This window comes from Amaranthus tricolor, chromosome 2 (assembly GCF_026212465.1).
Source record: "Amaranthus tricolor cultivar Red isolate AtriRed21 chromosome 2, ASM2621246v1, whole genome shotgun sequence".
Lineage (NCBI taxonomy): Eukaryota > Viridiplantae > Streptophyta > Magnoliopsida > Caryophyllales > Amaranthaceae > Amaranthus > Amaranthus tricolor.
In genome coordinates, this window is record NC_080048.1 from 35,563,083 (window position 1) to 35,576,253 (window position 13,171).

At 27.4% G+C, this 13,171-nt stretch overlaps 1 protein-coding gene across 2 annotated transcripts; it reads left to right on the forward strand.

Annotated features, from left to right (window-relative positions):
• The first annotated feature begins 4,364 nt into the window (after positions 1 to 4,364).
• Positions 4,365 to 9,514, forward strand: LOC130806863 (acyl-acyl carrier protein thioesterase TE3, chloroplastic-like). Of its 2 annotated transcripts, XM_057672088.1 has the most exons (5): positions 4,365 to 4,639; positions 5,548 to 5,648; positions 6,303 to 6,409; positions 8,962 to 9,057; positions 9,144 to 9,513. In XM_057672088.1, exons 1-5 carry the CDS (start codon positions 4,416 to 4,418, stop codon positions 9,291 to 9,293), a joined length of 678 nt encoding a protein of 225 aa, XP_057528071.1. In that variant the 5' UTR covers positions 4,365 to 4,415; the 3' UTR covers positions 9,294 to 9,513. The 2 variants fall into 2 exon arrangements, with proteins under 2 accessions (XP_057528071.1, XP_057528072.1); XM_057672089.1 differs by lacking the exon at positions 8,962 to 9,057 and having other exon boundaries at positions 9,144 to 9,514.
• The last annotated feature ends 3,657 nt before the right edge of the window (positions 9,515 to 13,171 follow it).

The window sequence follows — 13,171 nt, forward strand, 5'->3', positions numbered from 1 at the left end:
GAAACCAACTTTTATGAGGGTTGAGGGAAAAAACTTTAACAAGGTAGTCCATATTAAATTAATGCACAACATATTTTTATTATCGAGTATAATTAACTAATTTAATAATAAGTAAAATAGGAGGAAATATTAAAAATAATATACACTAATTTCAAAATAAACTATGTTCACACAAGACTTAGGAGAAAGTTCCCAATGTAGCTAGTATATTTGTCTAAGTTTTGTTTAGATTAATGTTGGGGGAGAAAATGACTTTTGTTTTAATAAGTATCAATGCTCAATTATTAATCAAGTTTTGATGAATGAACGTTAACAAAGTTTCTACACCATTAAAATTACATAACCTTCAAATGTTACTTCCAAAAGTTGGTCAAAGAATATGTATTTTATTGTTTGAAACCAAAAGTTAAAAGGTAAATGAGGCTTTCTAACGAAGTATTTAATATATACTTACAAGTGTACATCATCAACAATTAACAAATACCATTAAAATGGAGAGTGCGTTTGAGCATATAAATAATCATGATTGAATTATTTCTAGACATTTAAAAGTGGTTTATAATTTTCTATTTATACTTATTTAGATTACTCTAATTTAATAATGGTGTACGTTAATTTAGGTATATTATTTAATTGATCCACATGTTAAAGATAAAGTAGTTAAAGATAAAAATACATTAAGTCTGTTCTAATTAAGAAATCTTCAATATACGATTGTTTTTTGTGATATATTTTATATTCATATCTAAGCTTTTATGTTGATATCCATTATTTTTTTATTGATCCTTAATACGTTCTAAATATTTTATGTTCTTGTTATTCTTTCTTTAGAGTCAATTTGTGTCTCATTAATCATATCTTTTTCGACCTATTTTGTTAATTATTAACTTAAATTTGCACATAAGTGAGTTATCGTTCCCCGTATGAGTTTCGTCTTTATTACCTTTTGAGATACAACATTTGATAACTACCATATTAGAATGGTACCAAATCATCTAGTGTTAGAGGTGATTTTGTTCAGCTAATAGCTCATTCAATGGCTTTCATCATTGAGGAACATGATCATAGTGCAAAGGAATCGAGGTGGGATGAGGTTGCAGCTTCAAAGGAAGCAAAGTAGGGGAATGGATTACCGTGTTTGTACGAGCATCCATAATGCTCGAATGAGCACACTATGACAGAGAGCACATTCAACTTTTGGAAAGTTATTTCGTTTAGGGGACAAGTATTATTCTTTTGAGAGGTAAAAAAGGTAAAAGACACTCCACACAAGGCAGGATTCAGGTGGGTTTTTTTTTTCCTGAAAGATGCGGATAAACCATACATGTTCCTCTTAAGGAGGGAGTAAAGAGGATGCGCGCAGTCAAGGAGCCCCTAACTGATACCTGCGTCCATTAGCAGTAGGGGTCAAACCGCAAACCTTCTGCTCAACATGCAGATGCTCTATCCATTAAACCGGAAACAAGTGCTTTTGATGTATTATTCTTTTGAAAGATTTTTTTTAATGATAATTGACCTGTAAAGCTGTATGGGAATAGGAAAAAGATCATTGTGGGCTAGTAATATAGGGGAGAGAAGAAGGTTTTGCTTCACCTAAAAGAGCTTCTTCTTGTCTTAGAGTGAAAAGTCATTTTTGGAAATTTTAGGTGAGCTCTAAAGAGTGAGCATCATCTTGTGACAAATTTTTTTTATTGTATTGTTAAATTTCTTTAAAGATTGTATTTGGGAACAAGCATTTAATTTTAAATTATAGATTTCAATTAGAAAATCATTAATAAAGAATTTAAGATGATAAAGTTTGAAAGGTCATTCTCAATTACTTATTTTTAACCACTTTTTATAATAATGGTGGATTTGACTTAAATCTAAATTTAAATTCTTTTTATTTGCCAAACACAAAATTTGTGTCAAATCTATATTTTCAAATGAAATCATCATTACTAAACATAGCATATAGAAAGACAAATTTATTTTAACAGAGGTGCCTAAGTCACCAATAAACACCATTTTGTCATTATGTTATGTTTTTCTTTGCTTCTCTAATTTTCGTGTTTGCCATTTAACAGAATAAATCGTTTCCTTTCGCACAGAACGAAAGGTCTAACATATGCAAATCGAATTATTTATCTTTAGACCAAAAGCTCACTTGTTAATCAAACAAGTTTTGATGAATAGACATTAGACGAAGTTTCCTCTTTATCATATTACATATTTTTCACATGTTAATTATACATAAAAATAAAAAAAATATCAATTTCTTGTTTGAAGCTAAAAGTAAAAAAGGAGCCATTCTGACAAAGTAAAATACTTTTAAGTACCAACCTCATCAACAATAGTTGAATTAAGTGTACCTCATCAATTCACAAAACATATTTCTGTGGGACACACTATGTTTGGAGGATCGGACATGTGCATGGCATAGTTTTGTCATTTCAAGAAGGGCATTACTATTTGTCGCCACCTTTTTCATTTTATCGTCATCCCCTCCTAATAAAATTATGAATTTGTCCTTGAACTTTAAAAATTTATAAATTTGCCATTGGAGTTAATAACTATTTTTGTTATTATTATTATTATTATTATTATTATTATTATTATTATTATTGTGGTTGTTATTATTATTATTATTAAATTATTATTTTTGTTTTAATTATTATATTTAATTTATATTTTTAAATGTTATTATTATTATTATTATTATTTAAATAAAAGTAACTTAAAAAATAAATTAATTAAACAAAAGAAATTTTATAAGTCGAAATTTATTAAAAAAAAAAAAAAACCAGTCGCACAAAACGTGCGACTATACCTAGATCGAGTCGCACAAAATAATAATAATAATAATAATAATAATAATAATAATAATAATAATAATAATAATAATAATCACAATAATAATAACAATAATAATAATAATAATAATAATAATAATAATAATAATAATAATAATAATAATAATAATAATAATAATAATAATAATATTCACAATAATAAATTAAAAACAATAATAATAATAACAATATCAATATTTAAAAAAAATTAAAAACAATAATAATAATAACATCAACAACAACAACAACAATAATAATAATAATAATAATAATAATAATAATAATAATAATAATAATAATAATAATAATGAAAATAATAATATAAATAATAATATTAACTATATTATTTAAAAAAATTTTAAAAAAATTTGGGTGAGTCGCGGGTTTCGTGCGACTGACCCACTGCTGAGTCGCGTGTGACTCATTTTTTTTTTAATTTAAAATAACACGATTCGAATAACAAATTACCTCGATTATTTGTTGTAATTTTATGAATTCCTTAGCTTTTGCTCCTAAAAATTTTATGTTGTAATTTTGTTTTTTAAGTGTGATAAAGGTGTTATTTATTGAGGTTAGAGTATATGTAAGAAATTTTAAGTCCAAAGGCAAAATCGTAATTTCATTAAGACGTCGCGATAAAATGAAAAGAATCACGATATTTAAGTATCCTTAGAGATCAAACTTCACGTCTCTGCACTAAAGACAATCACATAATACTTCAACTACTAAGTCACATGTTTTTTTGGTGATTATTCTTGTCAAATGTGTATAGTTATGGACAAATGACCCGTACACTACGTCTAATGCTTTATTATTTATTGTTTGTTATTTTGCTTTTAATAATTTGTTATTTATTGTTTAGGAAAAATTATTTAGAATAATCCAATTTTTTTATGATTTTTCTACAATAATCCACCTATTGATTAATCATGAATAATCTGAATTTTATGGGGTATTTGCTAAGAGTAAGCTTAGTAACCTGATGACCTACTATAGTAGGTAATTCACGAAAAAAAGTAAACTGAAAATTAATGTAAAAGTTAGAGAAAAATTAAAAAATTCACATGAAAATTTCGAACAATCAAAAAAATCAGAAACTTTTTTAAATATGTTTTTCACATTTTTTTCGACATTTTATTTTAATTTATCTTTTTTTAAAAAAATAAAACTTGCTATAACAAGTCATCGGGCTACCGGATTTACTCTAGGAAAATACCCTCTAAAGTTGGGATTATTCATGGTTAATCAATAGGTGGGATTATTGTAGGAAAATCATGAAAATGTTGAATTATTCTAGGTAATTTCCCTATATTTTATTTTTTTAGAAAGCGTAAAGTTATCAAAAAAACATTCCTCTTGTCTACCACGCGGAAAAATTAAAAGGTAAAACTCACCACGTAGATTAAAAAAATATTTATATATTATGTGAAAAAGCCGAAAAATTAGGCTATTGCAATTTTATTTTTTTTAAAAAAAAAACTTAGTAGTAGACTATTTGTAGACAATAGCACTATTAATATGTGGCAAGACATTCTTTTTTTCATTATTAAATAAACAACACACAAGGAAATACCACACTAGAAAATGGTGTTATTGCAAGTTCTTTCAACCTTCACACCCACAAATGTGGTGTCTAGTCCGAAAACCACACCATTCCCCATTCGCCGACCATACCTTACTAATCCTCTTTCCCTTTGTCACCCATCATGTTACGTTATTTCTAACCCAAGTCCTCTCCTTTCTTCCACGCCTCGCCGTTTTTCCACACTCCCATCCCATGCTAATAAGTTTTCATGTGTTAATGATCGGTAATATATAAAAAATATTCTTATTTGTCATTTTGAGTCATTTTATTTGTTGTTCAGCTAAATAATCTTTAAATTTATATTTTAAAATTTAGATATAATTAAATTTTTTATTTTTAATTTTAATATTTTATTAATACTTATGTTCTTTATATATTTTCCACTAATTTCTTCTTTAACATTTTTATAATTTTTATGATTTCCACATATTTCCCACTAATTTTATTTTAATATCTTTTTATTAATTGTAGTATCCATATTTATCACTTAGGAGTATTAATTTAATATTTTTTATTGCTTATGATCTCACTTTTTCTCCATTAAATTTATTAATTAATAAAATAATATATTTATCATCTAAAAGATTCTAGTTTTTTAATTTTTGTGAATATTCTCTATGGAACAAATTCAAAGATTTTAGGGAGTATAGTTAATCATTTTTCATTATCAGATTATGTTTGATTCTAGAGATTATTTACGTTTTTTGATAAAAAAAAAATATTACCAAGAAGAGGGCTCAGAACAGCCAACAAAGGATGACTATTTAGCTATAGATTTCATATTTGTATTATTGTGATGATTAACGGTTGATTTAAGGTCTGTCTGATCACCTAGTGACCCGAAGAACGGGCTTTATATACTAACAAACTCCTAAAAATTAATTAGTCATGCGTGACTGTGTTCGTTGTGTGTCTTTTAATGATATTGTTGGTTAAGGGTTCAATATCTACAAACGTAAAATTATAATTTTTATTTTTTACCATTAATAATTCACAAAAAGGCCTTAATTTTCTAAACATTATAAAGTAATTAAATGGGTTTTCTATATTCTTTTTTCAGCCAAGCTTATTTAATACATTGTGGTGAATTATGGATGATAAATTATTTTTATATTGTCTGTTTGTAATTAGAATCACCGGGGTTTTAGAGATGGAACTCAAAGTACGTGACTACGAGTTGGATCAATATGGAGTTGTTAATAATGCTGTATATTCTAGTTATTGCCAGCTTGGTAAGAATTTATTAAAATAATTCATTAATTTACCTAATAATAATATTATAATATAGAAATATATGTACTTCCTCTATTTTATTACACTTGTTACACTTTTCTTATTTTACCGTTTCAACTACTTGATAATTCACTATTTTTGGCAAAAAAAACATTATATAATCGTCTGTTTTACCTCTGCTTCTTTTCTTACTCATATCTTATTAACTTTTATACATATCTCGTTACAGGTTATAAAGATTTTTTAATACAAAGATATTAATTTTATAATTCTTATAAAAAATCCTCGTGTAACAGTTAAAATAGAACATAGGAAGTATTAAATAGTGCTAGCTATTTTATATGATTATATCTAAAATTCTCCAAAATTATTAGATTAATTGAAATCGAATATAACTCTATACGAGGGAATTAATGAGCATATAACCCCAATATTGTTTACATAGTGATGCATGATATATATGTAGGTGAGTAGTCTAAGTAGATAATGATAATTTGTAATATTGTAAATTATTTTAAAGTGCAACAATTTGAGCATGAGGTTTTTAGAATTTTAATTTATTTTTTTTATTTTTTTTACTTTATTAGTATTTATTTTGTTTTTTTGTAATAATTTATAAATTGCGATTTTTTATTAGAATTTTGTATATACAGCAACTCATGAGCTCGGTAGAGTAATTGGTCTAAATGATGATGTGATTCAGAACACTGGTGCTGCTGCTTTGTCCAAATTCTCTATTACTTTTCTCTCACCTCTCAAGGTATTAATTACTTTTATATCTAAGAGCATTAATAATGGTGACATATGACCAAATCATGACAAAAATAATTATAATGGTGACTTAATATTGGGTGCGTTGGGAAAAAGGTTGGACAAATAAGTCAATATGTGACTCGTTCATGTGAATGGTCATCCTTTTTTTTGAAAAAAATTGCCATGTATCGCTGTGTGATTGGGCGGGGAAAGCTGCCAGCCTGCTGCCTGACACGCTTCCCTTTGCTGACGCCACATGTTGGCTTTTGATTGGGTGCAAAAAAATACCCATTTTTTTCCTTTAGCGGCTATTTTCTTATTTGAATAATTTTTTTAAAAAAAAAAATTATACCAACGGTCATATTTTTTCGAGATCTATAAAATGAGACCCATATTGATATTTTTTTGACATAATTTTATATTTACATATTTTCTTCTTATTTTCCTACTTTTTTTTGTTAAAAAATACCAAAATAATCATTTCAAAATCCCCCAGAAAAAAAATATGGATTCAAATAACCCAAATTATAGAAGAAATCAAAGTAAAAAAACCATGAAAATATTATTATAAAAAAATAAAGATAAATATTAGATAAATTAAGGGGGAGAAATTATGGTGGGGTAGGAAAAAGTAAGAAAAAGAGGATGATGATCTTTTAAAAGAAGTCATTGTTAATAAAATTAGGTTGAAAGATGAACTTTTAGGAGAGAGAAAAATTATGAAATAGTAAGATGATCTTTTTTTTTAGGTCATGAATAATGATGCTCAAGTTCGCATATATAATACTTTCTTTGTTAAAATTTGTATTATTTTTCATTTTAATTTGTCTTATTTAATATGTGTTATTTTTTATTTTAGATCATGATCCATCATTTTCAATTAATATCATCCATATAATTTAGCTCTCTTTTTATTTCATTCAGACAATTTATTCTCTCTTTTTATTTATTACCATTTTTTAAAAATTATCTACTTTCTCTTTGACTCAAATCTAAAAGAACAAATAATTATTTTCATTAACTTTTATTTCAACTTTTTTTAAACACGAATAAACTTTAACTAATTTTCTTATAAATTCAATAATATTTTACTAATATTTTAATATTGTTTGTTGATATAACCAAATAGCTATATAAAAAGTACAAATAGGTACGTATATAACAAGTTAACAACCAAAACATGTATAACTAAGAAAAGATAGAAATAGTGGTTTTTTTTATTTATCTAAAATATATAAATAACAAGATGTCAAGAACTATCTAATGTTATGTTTGGGAATATTGATGTCATTTAAAACTATAGATCTAACTCAAATTTAGTATTTGACAAATAAAAAAAATTCAAATTTGAATTTGAATCAAATCCAATATTGTTATAAAAGTGGTTTAAGATGAGCATTTGAGGATGTCTTTCCTACACTTATCATTCTCAAATTCTTCATTAAATGCTTTCATATTGAAATCTACAATTTAAAATACAATGTTTGTTCCTAAACGTAAACTAAAGAAAATCCTAGTTACTTTTTCTAATATTTTGTGATATTGTAATAAAAAGTGACCCCAAAGTAACTAAAATTAGAAACTAAACAATTAATTAAATATTTTGCAATGATATATAAGATTAATTATTTAGAGGTGTTTATGGGCGGATATGGATAGGTGACGGACCGAGCTTGCCCCTCAAATCCTATCCGCAAGTCTAAAGTTTAAAAAGTTCACCCACTTTAGCGGACTTGCTATATTTGCTGCTACTTGCCTTTTTCATAGCGGGTGAGACCCACATGCAAATGAGGAACTTTTAACTTTATTATTAGTATATAACTTATGTTGTAGGTTCTTATTGTTAGATCGTAACTTACGTCAAAAAATTTGACATTGTCGACTTAGAAATATGATTTGGTCACGTACTTTCAATAATAAGCCATTGCACAAAGTCCATAATCTATAGTCCAAAGTAAAGTGCAACGACAATTTCAAATATCTTAGATAAAAAAAAAAAGAAAAGAAATCAACAATATTTCAAACAAGAAATATATTAATCTAGTGTGTTAAGAGCATCGCCTAAATCAACATTATCTTGCAAAATGCTTTCAGATTGGGCTTTAAAATAACAACTGAGGAATCCAAAAGCTTCTTTTAATAATGACTCTTAAGACACTAAAAAATAAACTTATAAGTCCTAAACGCTACTTCATATTAACCTTAAATTAAAAAAATACATATAAAAAATAAGTAAGCGAGCAGACTTATAAGCGAGTAATTTTTTGGTATCGTTATCTGCCCGCTAATCTTAAACATGTGAGCTTGACCAGCTCATACTTTAAACTTTTTACAAATTGTTGTCCAAGCTCGCCAATTTCTTGTGTCGAGCAGGTCAGGCTTAACGAACAGCTCACAAATGATATTGTATAAGTAGACGGAATGGGTAATTTTATAGTGCTTTCATTTAAAATCTATTCACTATAGAAATAGGGGTGAATAATATCTTTTTAACAACTCTATATATTTTTTTATGCATTGACATTTAATATATATGTATGTTGATTTTACATGAACTAGAGTGGGGACGAGTTTGTTGTGAAATCTATAATCTCAGACGTGTTAGCTGCTCGCTTGTTTTTCGATCATTTTATTTATAAGCTTCCAAATTACGAGGTTGTATTTCCATATCCTTAACTTATTTGTTTATATAATTTATACTCAATATTAATTAATAAATATAAATCTTTATGGTTTGATAGCCAATCGTTGAAGCCAAAGCAGTGATCGTTCTACTCGATAAAAATCACCGTCCTGCTCGAATACCGGAACATGTGAAATCAAAGGCCAAACAATTTATGAGTAATGAAAGCTCAACAATGGATCTTACAAAATCATTTGCAACTATTTAACGCAACATTAATATTAAGGTTTAGCTAGTAAATAATAATAAATAGTAAAAAATAAAAAATATATATTATTTCTAATGTTTAACTTTGTATCTTTTAATCTGGTTAAAGCATTATTTGTGGTTATTTGTAATTGTATAATCAAATTTGACTTACGGTTGAACTAAATCCAGAGATCTGATGTTTTAGAGATTCGGAATGAAAAATATATTATGGACTAACTATATATAAACTATAGCATATTAATAAACACAAAATTTATAATGTCAACATTATTTGTGCGTACTAAAATACATAATACAAATTCAAATTAAACAAAATCACTAATAGTAGTGCCTAAATTAATAAAATATCACAAACATTATTATTGAAAAGTAAAATAAATAAAGTTACATTATATTAACAAGGATAGAACAATTATTCTGAAACTCTGTCATCTGTCATCTCTGATACTTACAACACCAGAAGTGGACCTACAATTGAAAAATTGTGGTTGTAGAACTTAAGATTCCCTTTACTTTACACAGGAAAACTATACATTTTATATATACTCTCTCATTTCCTTTTTTATTGTTCAAAAGTAGACAAAAAATTTTAAACTAGACATTCAATAAGTAACGAAGAAAATATTTAATATCTAAAGTACGATCTTCTAAAAATTCATTAGCAATATATATATATATATATATATATATATATATATATATATATATATGATCAAATAAGAAAAATTTTAAAATGAGAAAAGGTGAGAAGGATTTTTGTTTAATTTTGTTTGGTTACTATATATATAAAAAAAGATACTATGTTATAAATTAAAAACATTTTAAAAATTATTTCGTAGTTACCTTTTTATGTAACATAGTTACTTTTACAATTATGAGTCTTTGGCTCAATCGTGACCATAGATTTTTTTTATTTTAGTGAAATCAAAGGAGTAGAGTCTTTCTTACCATTCTCATTTTCAACCCATTCTCAATGGATCCCTCCTATATATATATATATATATATATATATATGCACCAACTTTTATGAGGTTTGAGGGAAAAAAATTAAAAATCTTTTACAAGATTAGTCATATATAAGTAAAAAAAGAGAAAATATTCAAAATAATGTGCACTAATTCAAAATAAATTACGTTCAAACAAGACTAGCAGAAAGTTCCCAAGTTAGCTAGTATATTGGTTAATTTATGTTTAGATTAATGTTTGGGGAGACAATGACTTTTGGTTTAATAATAATTATCAATGCTTAATTATAATCAAACAAGTTTTGATGAATGAACATTAAAATCACATAATCTTCACATGTTACATCCAAATTAAAAGTTGGTTAAAGAATATGTAACTTATTGTTTGAAACCAAAAGTCAAAAAGGTAGACAAAGCTTTCTAATATTGACTCCTATTTAAGTTATTAGTCTTATTTAATTTTTAATACTTATTGAATTGAGGCAAATTTTAATCTTTAATATTTTTAATTAAAATTATAAAATTTTAATATTAATAATCCTTACATAAATGAATCAAATAAGATCTCATATAATTATGTTTTAACTTATATATTAAAAATAAAATATAAATTAAGAGTATTAAGTGAATAGTGATAAAAAAACTAAATGAGAATATTAGATTTAATAGGAAGATGATTTAAGGTACCTACCTCATCAACCATGATTTTTATAGCAAGTGTACCTATCACATATTCTTCAAATGGTACGATCCATACGTTTGGAAAAACAAAAAAAAAATAATTTATTGTTTGAAACTAAAAGTAAAAAGGAGCTGTTCTCACAAAGTAAAACATATATATAGTACCTGTTAAATTAAGTTAGACTTATTGTGAATGTCAACTCAATAACGGAAAATACGAAGTGCACACACTTCATAAGTCAAGGAGATATATACTATCCCAAAATCATATAACAATGGAAAGAAGGTCTCCAATAGCTTATAAAGTGTACACAGCATTTTCATCTTGTCTGTAACACCCCTGAATTTCTAACCCCTTAAACGAAACCAGAATCGTGAAGGAAGGGAGGAAATTCGGGTGTTACATAAAAAGAAAAGGGAACATAATTAAAATAAACGCTAAAGATTAATTGAAAAGGTGAGTAAGTGGAAATTTCGGCAGCATCTTTGCTGAAAACTGAGGATGTGACAAGAATATATAAATGGATAACATAACTAAAATAATCTAAGGCCTTTAATGCCTTCAAGAATACATCATGACGGAAAGAATCATCGTCGGCTTCTCAAATCATCAACTCTAACGAGGATCGTGGTTCTAGTGTTAACGCATCGATCTGACGGATACTAAAGGAGTATTCTCACTACTGTACATCTAAAAAAAAACTACGCATCGGAACTATGGTTCATACAAGGAGTCACATGGCTCCATACAAAAGAAATTATACAATCACAAAAGAAAACTTTACAAGTAATATAGAAGCTACAAGCATTAGATAGTTTGTACACAATTATTACGACCGTACTCCGCTCTTTCCCCCAAAGCAAATTAAAAGAAGCTCCTATACCTGTCATGTCAAGCTATGATCCTCCTATACCTGTCATGTACCCTTCTGGATAATTTGGTTCATAATTATAATTACTAATCGAAGGTGTTGTTGATATCGACGGAGTTGAAGTGGCCTTTCTTTTGGAGCTAGAACCTCCCAATGATTTTGCCACTTTAGTAACTTTTTTAGAGGCTTTTTTCAAAAAAAAAGACATGATAATGTTGAAATAATAATAGAATTAAAAAATAAATAAATAATTAATAGACTAATTACGTAATTAACTAAATTAAAAAATAATTAAAAGAGTAATTATGTAATTAACTAAATTAAGAAATAATTAAAAGACTAATCATGTAATTAAGAGAATAATTGCGTAATTAAGTAATTAAGTAGAGAGAGTAAATAGAGAGAGTAGGAGAAGAGATGAGTTGTGAATGAAAATGATCGAAAGTGATGGGTATTTATAGAAAAATCCCCAACGGCTATAAACGGCTAGATTTCCGGTCTGGTTTCATGGAACCGCTGGGACGGTTCACCCGGACCGGTCCCGGTTCCGGTTCCTTGGAACCGTTGGGCCGGTTCACCCGGACTGGTCCCGGTTTCGGTTCCAACCCGCGGTTCTTAGGTCCTGTTCATGCAGTTTTTTTCCGGCGGTTTCACGGTTCCGCGGTTCGGGCCGGTTCGGAACCTGTTGCGAACAGTTATGGTTCTGGGACGGTTTTAAGCGGTTCGGGACCGGTTCGGTTCCGGGTAACCCGCTCCGTGGCCATCACTAATATAAAGTTATCATGCATAATATAATTAAGTGGGGATGATCAGCCCAATGAAGGACCGTAAAGACTATTAGATGAACCAGGGCTAGTTCTACGCACATTTAAAGTGTCTGATGACCTAGGGCTCTTAAAAAAGATCTCATATATTAGCAAACTTCTTATAATCGAGTATAGTTTAGTTAGTGATACGTTTTCCTGTGATATATATTGTTAATGAAGAGCTTTAATTTTCTAAACATCATAATGAACATAAGGCTCCTTTAATCTTTATTCTGCCCCGCCCCATTAAGAATTCAAGTCGACTCGCTTCAATCCGACTCATTGAACATCTCTAGTCCGATATATCAACTCATGCATTGCAGTTTGTTTTGTACAAAATTGATTAATTATTAATTGAAAAAAGGTGGACACATTTGAAGATAGAAAAGTTCCCAATCAAGTGCGTAATTAACAATCCAGTTATGTACTTTAAATGAGTATTTTTAGCAACATTAACTTATCTTCAAATCAGATAAGACTATATTAATTTTATATTAATCAAATCATATATACACCAAAACAAATTATTTTTATTCACACCAAATGCACGTT

What these genes read in the sequence shown, in the direction of transcription:
- LOC130806863 (XM_057672088.1), top strand. Translation starts at nt 4,416, where the DNA reads ATGGTGTTATTGCAAGTTCTTTCAACCTTCACACCCACAAATGTGGTG. An exon ending in TTTTCATGTGTTAATGATCG is followed by an intron (nt 4,640 to 5,547) that starts GTAATATATAAA and finishes GTTTGTAATTAG; the next exon opens with AATCACCGGGGTTTTAGAGA. An exon ending in TTCTAGTTATTGCCAGCTTG is followed by an intron (nt 5,649 to 6,302) that starts GTAAGAATTTAT and finishes TTGTATATACAG; the next exon opens with CAACTCATGAGCTCGGTAGA.